Source organism: Parasteatoda tepidariorum, chromosome 2 (assembly GCF_043381705.1).
Source record: "Parasteatoda tepidariorum isolate YZ-2023 chromosome 2, CAS_Ptep_4.0, whole genome shotgun sequence".
NCBI classification, from domain to species: Eukaryota; Metazoa; Arthropoda; class Arachnida; order Araneae; family Theridiidae; genus Parasteatoda; species Parasteatoda tepidariorum.
The window spans coordinates 10,833,903-10,848,285 of record NC_092205.1 but is presented as its reverse complement, the minus strand read 5'-3'; the positions used below and the strand labels follow the sequence as shown (position 1 = coordinate 10,848,285).

Genomic DNA, 14,383 nt, shown 5'->3' with positions numbered 1-14,383 from the left:
GAGCTGATAAAAAACAATAACAAAACGTAAATACAAATCAAAAGAGTTTTACGTTTTCAACAACTTAGCAATCAAATATCTAATTTTAGCTGATTTTGCTTAGGAATATTTTTAAATATTATCGAAGGATTCAAAATATTTACGAAGGTATTGAATTTAGAACATGAAAATAAAGTTATACTTCACAGATAAAATGTTTTCAGAATAAAATCAGATGGAAAGTTATAAATATTTGGCAAGAATTATCTCTGTACTTGAACTTAGGAGTGTAAGTACAGCATGCATATTTTTCACCTATGAGACTATCAGTTTGTTATAAGTGTTTTTCTAACATTCTAAAAATTAATAACCACTTAAAAAACACATTAAGCATCAGTTTTTTCTTTCAAAATAACCTGTTACGTAAAGCTAAATTGTTTTTCTTTCCTCCTATATCATAAGTGTTTAGAAACATTTTCCAGGTTTATACAAAGGGCTTATTTTTATCATGAAAATCTATGAGAAAAAATATATCATGATTACTTAGCGAAACTTTCTTTTTATTCTATTATTATTATTGGTTTACATCAGTCATCACCAAAATGTATATTTCAATCCGAAGATTTCGCATAGTTATGTTAGATTCTGTACGATCCCGCTCGCATGATTTGAAGCAACTAGGCATACTTGCGTCATTTTTTCCCCTCCTTTTTTTTCTTTTTTTTAAATAGATTTTTCGCATCTTTAAATTTTTTTCTTTTTGGCGTGGCTTTACAGAGCTACAAGCATGCTGTTCGTACCTGTGGAATATTGTTTTCTATTTAAACCTACCTTCAAATTAACAACATGGTTACATATTACGGTTAGATCAAGAAGAACGCCTACACAGAATGAAAATGGAGGTTTCATTATTACAAAATATTAAAATGAATGATGTGATTTTACAACAATGAGAAAACTGCAAGTGACGTAGTGTGGGTATCTTGATCTTGATTGGTTGTTGAAACGTGACAATTGTTTGCGTTAGCAACTGTTCTTTCCATTCCATTTCGAATAAGCCAAGCCTTGTCAAGTTCCAATTCTCTTAAGTGACACATTCTACATTCTTTCTCAAAGATGTTCTTTTCCTGTACATTTCTTACTTAACACAAAGACAGACACGAAGTCATGTAGAACATAAACAAGCAAATTGTGCATCGAAGTTGTCAATTAAGAGGTTGAGGATAACCTTTGACCAGAGGGGCTTAATGAGGATGGGTCATTGAGCTCCCACTTCCCATCTGTTTGGGGACGATACTTCATTATTTCCTGTTCAACTTTGAGAAAAATCTCAGTTAAGAGGTTGAGGAAAACTTTTGACCAGAGGATGGTTCATTTAGTTCCTACTCTTTTAGTTTGGGATAGGTTTAAAATACTTTAGTTTTGATTGGATCTTTATTTTGAGCTTAAAATGATTGGATATTATTGATTGCTAAAATGATAAGGGGGAGGGTTTTTCAAAGACAGTAAAAAAAAGAAAATTCCTGGAAGGAAAGGGGTGAAAAATAGGTTTTAACATAGGTAATTTAATTTTAACATGAAAAGAAATAAAAGATGATGTTCACAGAAATGGTTTCACATTCTTCATTACTCTGTCTTAATGTGTGATATCTATTTAAGAATTCATATGATGAAAGAGTACTTTATATACCTCCACTTTTCTATTGATTATTTAAGAACCTAAATAAGAAGGTATTTTAGGTTACACATTTGTGAAATCTAATATTATTCACAGTCTTTTATTCTAACCACTCTTCAAGGCGGCTACTTCATACTTCTTCTTCCTCTTTTCAAGCACTACAGCAGATTCGCAGTCACAATGTCAAGAAACTTAATACGTTTCATCTAGAATCCAGGTATATTTACTCAATTAGCTTACATTTTTTCACTGATTATGGCTATTTGACGCACAAAATATGGAATGTGGATAGCATGTTCTTTTTTGAAAAACTATAAAAACCTGAAAAATGTGAAAAGTAAAATACGATTCGTAATGAGAAAAGTAGGAACTTCTCATTTTTTGATATTGAAACATTTTATTATTTTATTTGAAGCACTTATACATGAAATAATTATAATATTATTATAATTCATATTATCATAATTAATGTTATAATGTTTATTAATAATGGAATTAATAGTATTATCGATTTTTTTCTCCTTTCGAATAGTGAGGTTTTACTTTGTGTTTAACTACGAAACGCGGCATTCATTGTTAAATTACCATGTCTGAAGAAAAAAAATCTTTAGTCTGTTCATTTTTTACAATTAAAATAATTGTTTTCCCCCTTGGAAAAGTATTAAAATAATTTTTGGTTCAAATTTATTGTATAAATATATTGTGGTAAATATGTTTTACTTTATAAATTATTCACACATTTCTTTCGGTTATTATTATTAATAATAAATATTATTGACTGCTTATCATAAGTTTGTAATTTATTTATTGATTAATAAACTGAGTAGTGCATTGACTGACTTGACCATTCAGTGACTGGCTTGACCATTCAATAATTCGGCCGACTAGTTCTTTTCACTAGTTCCTTCAACGATTCCCTTCCTCGCGCTCCTCACTAATTTATTCTTTTATTCGATCGCTATATCATACGCAAAGTAATTTAAAGCAAACGCGAGAAAAATTCTAAGACAATGATTTTGCATAAAATATATCATTATCACCAAAAAAGTGATCGAACGTCACTGTTATACAAAGTTGCTGAGCAATTGCTTGCAAAATTGTTTATAACATAAAATTGAATAACACTTACAGAGTCATGCTTTTTTTATAAAATCTATAATAAAAAAATAATTGTAGAATCATGTTTAAGTTATGGAATTTTATAACTCTGCTCTGCGTAACTAATTTGCAGTGGAAAGTCAAAACTTAAGCGGTTTTTAAGTGAATCAAACGTAATTTAGTCCAGTGAATATAGAGAAAAATGGTTGTATATTCAGAAAATTAATACCCAAGACATTTTTTTTGACCAAAAGCTTTGTTATACATAATACTTTATTATATAAATGATATCGGAAAATACTTCCCCTCTTTTTTGAGGGAATGATTCGAGGAGGAGAATTGAAATTTTTTCTAAACTGGCAAGTGAGGAGTTGTCTCCAATGCATTTTTTGAGGCTGAATCGAATTTTCGATTCGGAATCGTTTGCTGAATCGATTCCGAGACTATGAGACTAACAGCTTTTTTATGAACAAAAAGTATAAATTTTTACTTGTACCTGATATTCATCTGATATTGCTATCTAAGCAAGTGAGACATTGTTCCTCAAGTATTCTTAACGCGAAATCAAAAGACTATGCACAAGTCTATTGAATAAGTAGTTCAGAAGTTGCATGAGTCTCTTATGTATAAAATGTGCTTCTTTTGACACGTGCTTATGTATATACTGCACATTGTTATCCAGGTAGTAGCTGAGCATGTAAAGTACAATGCTGAATTGAATAAAATCAATTTAGAGATGATCGGACTGTTGACTCGTGTATAGTCTTATTAGATTTAATGGGAAACAATGTCTCACTTGATCAGATAGCAGTATCAGATGCATTAATAAGTACGAGTGCAAATTTATACTTTTTATACATAAAAACATTATACATTTTAAACTATAAATCCAATCATCTCGGAATTGGTCTCATTCAATTCAACGTAAAAAATTAACCCACTTAACTCTTCGGAAGAAATTCGATTCTCCCCGACAAATCACCCCTATTTCCCTCTCAAAAAAGGGGGAAGCACAGAGAGGAAAGTTGGAGAATTTTACGGTATGATTCATAATTACATAACAAAGTTTTCTATGAGAAAAATCTTCGTTATTAATTTTTCCGAAGGAAAAGTTCATTATACTGAACATAATTGATAATTGCGGCTGGCAGTAATATTGTTTTACTGTTGTAATTCATTCACGTCGCACTAGAGCTGCACAATGGGCTATTGACGCCGGTCTGGGAAACATCTCTGACGATGATCCGAAGACCTGCCATCACAATTTTGATCCTCTGCAGAAGAACCCCGCTTCTGTAGCCCGACGACCTGACCTCAGCGTGAAGGCGAACACTTTACGGTAGAACAGTTTAACGCGGATCAATACCGCACACCCTCGAACACTTCACAGACTGATCAAAGTGATATCCAACCCACGCATTGACCGCAGCCAGTAATGCTTGACTTCGATAATCAGCTGGGATCCGTGTCTTAATGATCAGTCCACTGCGGGAATTTTGTTTTACATCTATCGTGCACCTCTAGAGAGCATTTGGTACCAGAGCTCCAGAGCTGCTGAAAGCTTGACGCATAAGCACCAAAGAACTTTCAGTAGAAATTTCACCGATTCTTTGTGTGTGTTTTGTGTTAGCATTGCTAATTTTGCAAAACTTTTATTGTCATAGATGGCAACACGTTATACTGTTGCCATGGTAATAGCTTGAGTAGTATTTGTCTTAGCGAGGTGGAGTATTGAAGTTAAGCTGTGTTTTTAAAATTTCCCGCATAATCTTTATTTTTTAATTTGAATACGAATTACCTAATATGTGTTTTCTATATCGTAAAAATCTCACTATGCGTAGAAATTTGTTATTGTATTTTTGAGACTGAACTTTAGTGTTTGGAGTAACACATTCCATCAGATGTTTTTCTTTGACTGCATAATTTCAGTATGGAGAATGCTCTTAATGAAGATCTTCCTGTGGGGATATATCACACAAAAGACAAAATTAAAAATTTGAAATTTAGGTATACTGAATAAAAAATAGAGTAACGTCTTTAGTAAATAAATTTTTTGATATCACTGGATTTTTTAACTTTTATCCATGCTTGTTATGTTTGAAACGCTTATTGGGGATATGGGGAGATTTCCATATCGTGATCTGTGGCAGAATAATTGCCAAGTCGTGGCAACTTCCGGGTAGCAGCCCGCGAGAATCTACAAAAACATCACAGAAAGGAGTCACAAAGCGATAACGCATGGAAACCCCCAAGCAAGCATCTACAGGTTTTTTAAAAGAAAAAGAACATTACATTTTTTAAAATCTATTTGGCACCTTGGTGATTGTAGGTGGTGCAACAGATCATGATAGGGAAATATCCCTCACTTATTATCCACATGTTTTAGACATTGAATAAAAAGTGTGTTTTAAACATAATAAAAAAAAACATTATTACTCTACCAGTGTTTCCCAAATTCTAAAATCAATGGAAACTGAAGGATACTGGGATTTCTCCCTTACCCTGGTAGTTAATCTTAAGGGTGCCCACAGAGATTTCCTCAGGGGGGATGATGCAAGCAGGAAAAATATCAAATCATCATACTATTTTGAAAAATTGTGAGCAAATATTTTTTTTTATTTTCTGAAAAGTAAATTACCTGGGGGATATTTCAGTATAATAATCAGTCTCTCTAATTATAATCACGAAGGTGCCAAATAGATTTTAAATTTGTACATTAAAAGGAAAATATGTACAGGTATGCTTTTGGGTGGCTGAAGTTATACCTTTCATATTAGACCAAAAATCGCCAAGACATGGTGATTTTTTTTGTCTAGATAGGGATATAGAAATGTTCTCATAGCTATATGTATTGGAAATTTTCGAAAGCAATTTCAATATTCTAATTTAAACTTTAAAATCAATAAATTTTGACCAGGACCACCCCTCTAAGATGGAAAGAAAAGAGGGGGGGGGGCTTTAAGCAAACTTTTTTGCAAGATATGTATATTAATTTAAATAATAATTGAATATAATGTTTTAACAACTCAATTAATAAAATTACTTGTGAAGTAAATTTTTCTTGACTTAGAATAGATCTTAGATTTTTTAAAATTCAGTTTAATCTTTATAACCTTTCCTTTTGACGTGATAGTTATTAGCTGAGTTAAAATACCTTTTAAACCCATAAATATGCTTCGATAAAGTTAAGACAAATTATTGGGTGTAAAAAATTGAGCAATTTTGATAATTTTTTTTATTGATTATTAAAACTCGGCAGCAAAAACTTCTCTTTTTTATGAAAATTCTTCTTTATAAGCAGTATAAGCTAGACTTAGTAAAAACTTAAATTAAGTGAAAGTTAATATTTTGTAAGAAGTAAGAAATAATTTTAAAAATTTGCTGGTCTTTTTACTATTATTAAAAAAATTGGTGATGCGGACGTAACATATTTTCATTGTTACGTTTATAGCAAATCAAGAACTTGAATATAAAATAAAGTGAATGGTACTCATAGATATAAATAAAATTGAGAGAAACTAATTAATGAAATTCCCAACATTGTGTTCTTTTTAACTATTCCAGAATTCAATTTCATATCACTTTGACTACATTAAGGTTAGTGTTTTCTGATGGTTTTCACTAGCAAGCTGATAATATTTTGATATCTGAACAGATTATTGAAAAGCCTTTCAAAAATTTTATATATGACTTTTTTTATTTGAGATTTATATCAAAATTTTTCTGGTCTGCTAAAAAAGGCTTAACAATGATAGCAAAACTCTAAAAAAAAAATTTTTTTCACTTATTACCAAATTAAGGGATTTCTGATTTTTCCCAATTATAAAGTTAATTAAAAAAAATTTTTACTCTATGATTAAGTTCTAAGAATTATTTACTACTTATTTAATTTCAAAAATTATTTAAAAAAATTTTTGTTACCTTATAAATCTTAATGTTATCATTTCTTACATAAAATATGTATATATATTAAAATATTTATTTAACTTAAATATGTTAATAAAATTCTTTCTTGCTTATCATATACATATTAATAAAATCATTAATACTATTTATTCTTAATATTTCCTTTTGTAATCTCTTATTTATTTACAGTTTCCATCTTGTAAATCTCAATAATTTAAAATCATAGAGCATTGTGTCCGTAATACCAAAAGTTTTATCCAAAGCAAATTAATTTGTGTTCTTCATAATTATTTAAAGTTATAATTTTTAAAACTTGAATATTTTGCAAAATGTTACACTTCTCTGAATATACATTACAAAACTTCAAAATTCAAAACTTTGAAATTTTGGTATAATTCATAGAATTGCATTGTACAATTTTGACCTTTGCATAAGTTATATCCCTAACGATCAGTTTTTATTTTTAATTTTTCCGAAGTCATGAAAGTTTAAAAGATTCAGAACAAATATTGAAAACTTCAGGAGTTATCCCTACAAAAAATATTAAAAGTGCTTGATGATTTTTAACTTAATTATACACATTTCAAAATCTACAAATGTTACATTCGTTACCATGTAATTGCTGCCGGGTGAGAAAGAGTTCTCTTAACACTTGGTTTTGTGTATAGTAAATTAAATAAATTGTTACTGAGGATGCGAAACTTTTAATAATGCTTGTAACAATCTTTATAAATAATTTTTTTATTTATTTATAGATTTTGTTATAAATCAAGTTTGTAGAAAAAGATATTTTATAGATTTCAGTTCGACTGACTTGCTAAATTATTTCTAAAAAAATTTTTGTGTTTCTTTTCTTTTTTTTTTTTTTTTTTAATTATGTGCCCCCTGAAATACAATACCCAGACAGGTTGCTGCTGTTAGATCCATTTCTGAGAAAGAAAATTAACATGCAAGTTTTATTATTAGATTTGACTTTGTTTTTTTTTTAAATAGTTATGTTACGGTTGCACAGTTCAATAAAAATGCACAATTTCATTATTATTATTCTCCATATCTTTTAGGGTAAAAGTTAGAAAAATAGCTAATGCTTGTTTCTCTGAGAAAGATTCTTTTGTATTTGGAAATCCAAATGAACTTGAATTGGTCAATATGATGAAAGCTCCATCTGCTAAATCAGAACAAGAATTTTGCTGGCAGGAAAAAATTGAAAGAAATGTGAGTTTCTTATCTGTTGTGTAACAACTGTCAGAGTTCAAACGAAATGTGTATCTGTTCATGAACTATTACTCAAATTACTTTACCACAAAATTCTTTACCCTACAGAGTATTTTTCATTTTCAAATAAGACTCATTGTAGAATGCTTTTTTTTAAAAATATGGGGTCACAGGGAGGGCAAGTTTGCTCCCACCCATCCACAGGTAAAATGACCTTGGAGAAACTATGGAATGAAATATGGAATTAGATCTCTTCCTACCCAAGTGGAAGAGATAAAGGAAACCTTTTTTTCCAAAATTAAATATCAAATATTAAAAAGTTTTTTTAACAGTTTATGATTACAATCTAGTTTGAATGTTATTATTATTGAATGTTATTATTTGAATGTTATTATTTAATGCATCATTTTTAAATGTGTAAAAACCAAAAAACAACAATTTGGGAGAAAATTTTTTTTTTTTGAGTTTCTTAAATTAACATAATTGTAGTCTGTTATATTGTGTTCCTTTCATAACTTTTTACTTTATTTCATAACCCTTCTGAAAATTATTAGTTAAAAATTTATTGTTTTAATTTGAAAGTAATAATCCAATCCTTGTCTGATTCTTTTCTTAGTGACAGATTTTTTTAAACTTTTGTTGAATCACTTCACTCTATAGTTATTTCTTGTTAATTTTTTTTTAATTCTATGAACGTTGAGATATTCCTTAGAAATTGTCATTCCTATTGATTGTAAAGATCGATATTTTGTGAATTATTTTCATACTTACATATTTTAAAAATTTCACTTTTTTATGCTTCTATATTTGTTTTTAAACTTAATCAACCGAATCTTTTTGAGAATTCAAGCATTAGGACTTGAAAAAAATTTTTGAACACACTTTTGTAACACACTTCTTCTACCTGATACGTTTAGCACAGGTGTGGAGCAGATAATAAGTTCACACAGACGTTGAATTTTAAATGTCTATGTGTTTAACATTGTAGTGTGTCACATGATACTGTCACACCATCTTATTGAATTTATGAGCTGAGACTTTCATCAACGCCACACTGTGCCCAACGTGTTAAATAAAACACGCGAAACAGATTTTTTTTATAGTAAAAAGAACTTCTAGTTTAAATTTCGAAAATTTTTAGAACTAACACTCAAGGTCAAGCAGTTGGATACACGCTTTCATTCGTTGTAATTGATTACAAATACTTAAAACAATCAATAATTATTCAGAAGTTGATTAATATGCAAATAAAAATTATTTGTTTTTAAGTCGGTAGATTGGAAAGCACTGTTTTAAAAATCAGTTTAGGCAGGGTTTGAATTTGTCCTGACTTTCCTGGTATAAAATATTTTTCCTGATGTTTAGTTTTTATCCTGATATTCTTAATTTTTGTGTTTGTTCGAAAAATTCCATTTTTTGCAAATAGGTTTTCTGGATTTAAAAAAAATAATTTTGTAGAATTAAAAGGATTGGATTTTCAATTCAACATTCTTATATTTTAGTAAAAAATGCTAGCGAAAATCGCATGATTCGATTGTTCAAACTTAGGGACTGTCCACTAATTAAGCACACAATGCAAGCATATAGCTCTACCCCTGCTGGATTCATTGTTTCTGCTTTTTTAAGAATTCAGTCATTTTATGAAAAAGATATTCAATTAACAGTCGTACATTATTAAACTTTTTTGGTGATGATTTCGTAGGTCATGCAGTTATTTATTATTTTCAGCAAATATTATAACAAATCTTGTAGTGTGAAGTTTTGTAGTTTCACAATTATTGATTTGTCTCTTTCATCTGATTTTAATAATAATCGATTTCAATCAACATTACAGTAATCATAATCACAGAATTTTAAATGGTGAATTGTGGGATTTACAAACATGAAATTACTTTTGTATAAAATTATTAATCAATATATTTACTGTGTATTTGTTTCCAGATTATCGTTCTGGAAATTTTAAATAAAAATATTTTTATAAGAGAATATTAACTTATTTATACCAGTTATTTTCTTAATGCAACAGTACTATAAAAAATTTTCATATTGATCAAACTGCTATAAGCTGTATGCTGAAGTTCCATAACCAAAATTATATTAAAAACTATTGAGACTTTCTGTTCTAACTAAAGTAATTCTGAAATTAAAATTAGTATTTATTATTCTTTTGCGCTAAAATTTGCTCGTATTATGCATATAGTAGAGCAAGATATAGATTTTTTTACTTGGTTGTTTGTCCTTTACTGAAATAGTCTTATATGTATGCTGTTCCAAAAGATGTCCTTATTTTTCTAAAGAAGTGCTGTCCAGATTTTTTCTTTGGCCCACAGCGAGGCCTTGTTTACACTTTTTCTAGAGAATCTGCTTAAATTTTGAGTTAAAACATGTTTTGCTTTTGCTACAAAGTAATAGTTAAATCAGTAAAAAATAAGCATAAATTTTTTACGATGCTAGTTGTTATTGTTAAACATATGAATTTTTTTATCTCTAGTTTTACTTGTTTTTATTTTTTATCTTTTCAGAAAGAAGGTAATTTAACTGATAATACAGCAAGAAATAATTCTAAAAGTGAAAATCTCATCATTAGTTTGTTTTCATATGTTGATGCTGATATTTTATCTCCAGAATGGAAAGTAATAATTTTATTTCTTTTTTAATAACTTACTGATTATTTGGTGAATTTGTTTGTTTCAGTACCCAATAAATTTCTTTGTTTATTAATTTTATATTAATGTTATTATTTTACGAAGAACAATAATAATTCTTTAATTTTTTTTGATGTTTAGATTGATTTAATTTATTTTGTGTTTTAAAAAAATATTTGTAACCAAATTTATAGATGTTTTTATTATTTTTTAAACATGCAACTTATAGTGTGTTTAACTTTATGTAATTCTTTATTTGGAAAATAATACTATATATTATCCAAAACTTTAGATTTTTGTTTGATATATTTAAGTGCATGAAATATTTTCATAAAGTTCATAAGTATGCAAAAATGTTTATTAAATAATTTTTTTGACTATTTTAATGACTAAATTTGCTATCGAGGAAGGCATAAAAAGTTGAATTAAGGTTAAAAGAACAGATTCGTAAAAAATGGTTTATGTTACAAACTGACTCATGTAAATATGAATAAATATTTCTTAATAATTCCTCATGTTTAAGCCAATTTTTTTTTTAAATTTAGAACTATTTTGTAAGTGGGTGTAAAGTAAGTTCTTTATCAAAGCTTGTCTCCTAAAAGAAGTGAAGTAGTAACTAGTTGTAAATCAGTAGTTGTAATTAAACTTCATTTGTAATAAAGTAAATTGTAGTTAACTACATAAAATCATAGTTTTTTTTACCACTGCTAATTATTAAAAATTTCTCTAATGTAGTACGCATATCTGATTAGTTTTAATTTAATACTAGTATGCCACACCATTCAGCAGAAAAAGAAACGAATTTGAGAGAATGGTCTTTAAATGATATGTAAAATGAATACATTTGATTGAAATGCAGTTATCATGAATCCATAAGAATAAATTTGTAGGGAGAGCATTATTGGAGTCAAAGTCATGATTAAAAAAACAAACAAATCAGATTGGAAACAGCATAAATATTCATGTGTGACATATCGTCAGTGCAAACACTTATTGAAGTTACTATATTACATTTTCATCGTGGCAATGATGCTCCCATCTCCTAACCCTCTGTGCTTAGATTTTCCCCTCAGGATTAAAATTGAAATAAATAAAAAATTCCTTTAAAACTTGTTTATTTTACTTTAAACAATAACAATCAATTGCAATTAATAACCATATTTGCTAATACAACAATAGAGCATAGCAAATATTCTTGGGAGATGAGTTTGAAAGATGCACAAAATGAATTTAAAAATAATTCTGTAGAATTTTTTATGATTTTCAATATAAGTATTGAAAATAATGAAAGTAATTATAGATATGTAATAATATAAGTAATATATTAAATGAAATAAAAGCCATTGTCCTGGTATTAATCATACTTAAATTATTTATTGTTTTGTTATAGCAACTATGTATTGAAAAAACAATTGAGTACTTATAAACATTTTCAGTAGTGACATAAAAAATTGGCATGATTTAATTTTAGTGTTATTATTTGAATGCATAATACGGTAATTCTATATGATTGTTGTTTATACTTAATTAAGATTTTTTTTGTTCTATATTTTCTCAATAAAGTCTTAAATATGATAATTTTCTGTTATAGGGTATACCACATACTGTGCCAGCATCATCATTAAGCTATATAGAAAAACAAATGTTACAATTGAAACCAAAGACAAGATTACAAACTCATGAAATGAAAACATGGTAGTTTCTTTTAGCTAGATTTTTTTCGACGTTTCATTGTTGAAGTTTAAATAAATTTTTTTCTACATTATTATGGGTTAATATAGAACCGTAATTTAACTGATAAAGATATATTTTATTTTGTTTAGGCAAAAACCATTATTTTCTGGTGCTAAAAAATTAGTAAAGGAAAAAAGCAATAAGAAAGATGAAACTTTTCCAGTGGGCCAATCTATGATTATTATGGCAGCTCTATATTTTGAAGATAGGTAAGATTTTATTTTAATCACATTACTTTTGGTATATTTTTTAGAAAAAAATAGTATACATTATGGTTTTAAAAAAATTCTAACTAATAGTTTTTTCTAATTAACTGATAATGTTTTAATTCATAGATAACTTTCTTTTTTCAGTTCTTCTATTGAAGAAATACAACTGTGCTCTTTACAATTTGATGATCACGGTACTCTAATTATGGTCCCTGATTTCACAAAACAAAAGTCATATGTATTTTTGAACAGCAGATCAGGTGTTTAAACTTTTATAATTCCTTGTTATTCCTATAATAAGTAAAAAAATATGAGAGCTTCATAAATAGAAAATCAACAATTTCCTGTAAGACCTTTTAAAAAAAGTGTGTGTATGTGTTTCTTTTTTAGTTACTGTTGTCTAATAAGGAAAATTAATAAAGTAATTACTAAAATGTTCTTTAAATTACTTCTACTTACCATTGTGTTACTGTTACTGATTAAAATTAAATTACTTTGACTGTTCAAAGATACTATTGCCAAAGTAATCCACTTATATTTCATTGAGTTTTTTTTTATTAAAGTATAATTATAGTTTTAGGTAAAAAAAAACATTGCTGTGATTCATATCCTTGTGTAGCACATTTTTTATTTCTTTATTTTTGTTTTTATAATTTTTTTGTTCTTGGCAAAGTTTAAATAGGCATCCCTCATTCCTTAAAAAAAATTTTTTCAAAAATTTAATCTGAAAAAAATTATTAATTTTATTTGTGTCATTTAATTATTCATTACTTATTCGATCTACAGTTGTTTTTAATTTAAATATTACAAGAGTATTGTTTAATCATGATCTTATCTGCATTTCAGAAACATTTGAGTATGAAATTGAAAATGCTTCCCCAGAATTGAGCAAGTAAGTTCAATTTAAATTAAATTAATTTACTGAATATTATTTTTATTCAGTCTGTTTTCTCATTACATTATTTCATTAAAAATATATAAATGAAATGAAGTGCCTAATTAATATGAACAAAATATATTTATTGTTAATTTAGATGACATTATTTAGGTATTTCTCTAAAAATAATATTTGAAGATTATGGTGTTACATATATTATGCATTATTAATGATTTCAGATTTAAAAAAGAGCTATAGCATTTTTACTTTTTTTGTAATATTTATTTAACTTATAAGTAAAGAAATAAATATTTTTTTAAAATTCATCTGAGTTTTAACTAGAAGATTTAAGCAGAGATAGAAAATTAGCTATTACCATCTAATATTTATATAATTTTGCAGTTTGTCATTCTTTTATACAAATTAATTAAAACTAAAATTTTACATCATTTTCGTACCTGAAGTGCTAGTCTATGTCACTTTTGTTCTAGATTTTATGTTGTATTCTGCAATTTCTATGCTATGTAACAAAAATTGCAAACTTTCGCATAAATTTGTTAATTATTTGTTTGAAATTCTTTTTATTTCAGTTCTGCTATTGAACGGGAGAAGTATCTTAAACAAAAGGTACTAATTGTTTTGCTTTTTTTGTATCTTAATCATAAAGTTAAAAAAATAAAATATTTTATTTCTCGAAGAAACTTTGTACTAATCTTTGTTTTTCTCATAAGCATTGTAGTAATCCATTTCATTGTGTTCATTAGATAGCTGAATACAAGAAAAAAGTTAAGGATGTTAATTTTGGACCAGAATTTAAGCCGGTTAGTATTGATAATTTACATACAGTACTATATTTAACTTGCATGATCTGAACTTTGACCAGTAATCAAGAATCTGTTTGGCATCAGTAATGTCTTATTTGTTGGAGCTATAATAATTTCTCATGTTCCCATTGAATATATTTTTTTGATTGCATTCTTAAAGTTAAAACTAATATTCTGTCAGAGTGTACAGTCATCATTTTCAAAATTTTGTGTAATAC

The 14,383-nt window shown here is 27.6% G+C and overlaps 1 protein-coding gene across 8 annotated transcripts in view; it reads left to right on the top strand.

Annotated features, from left to right (window-relative positions):
* The window catches only part of LOC107440726 (tectonic-like complex member MKS1), a 72,416-nt gene that overhangs the window by 44,723 nt on the left and 13,310 nt on the right, over positions 1-14,383 (top strand). For 3 of the 8 annotated variants that reach the window (XM_016053715.3, XM_071177157.1, XM_071177158.1), the window contains exons 1-9: positions 4,416-4,762; positions 7,723-7,876; positions 10,399-10,509; positions 12,113-12,216; positions 12,345-12,464; positions 12,609-12,724; positions 13,311-13,356; positions 13,932-13,968; positions 14,106-14,162. In XM_016053715.3, coding sequence (XP_015909201.2) covers positions 4,686-4,762; positions 7,723-7,876; positions 10,399-10,509; positions 12,113-12,216; positions 12,345-12,464; positions 12,609-12,724; positions 13,311-13,356; positions 13,932-13,968; positions 14,106-14,162 — 822 coding nt within the window. In that variant the 5' untranslated portion in view covers positions 4,416-4,685. Of the gene's footprint in view, positions 1-4,367; positions 4,763-7,722; positions 7,877-10,398; positions 10,510-12,112; positions 12,217-12,344; positions 12,465-12,608; positions 12,725-13,310; positions 13,357-13,931; positions 13,969-14,105; positions 14,163-14,383 lie in introns of those variants that run through there. The other 5 variants (XM_016053716.4, XM_071177162.1, XM_071177161.1 and 2 more) reach the window with 3 other exon arrangements.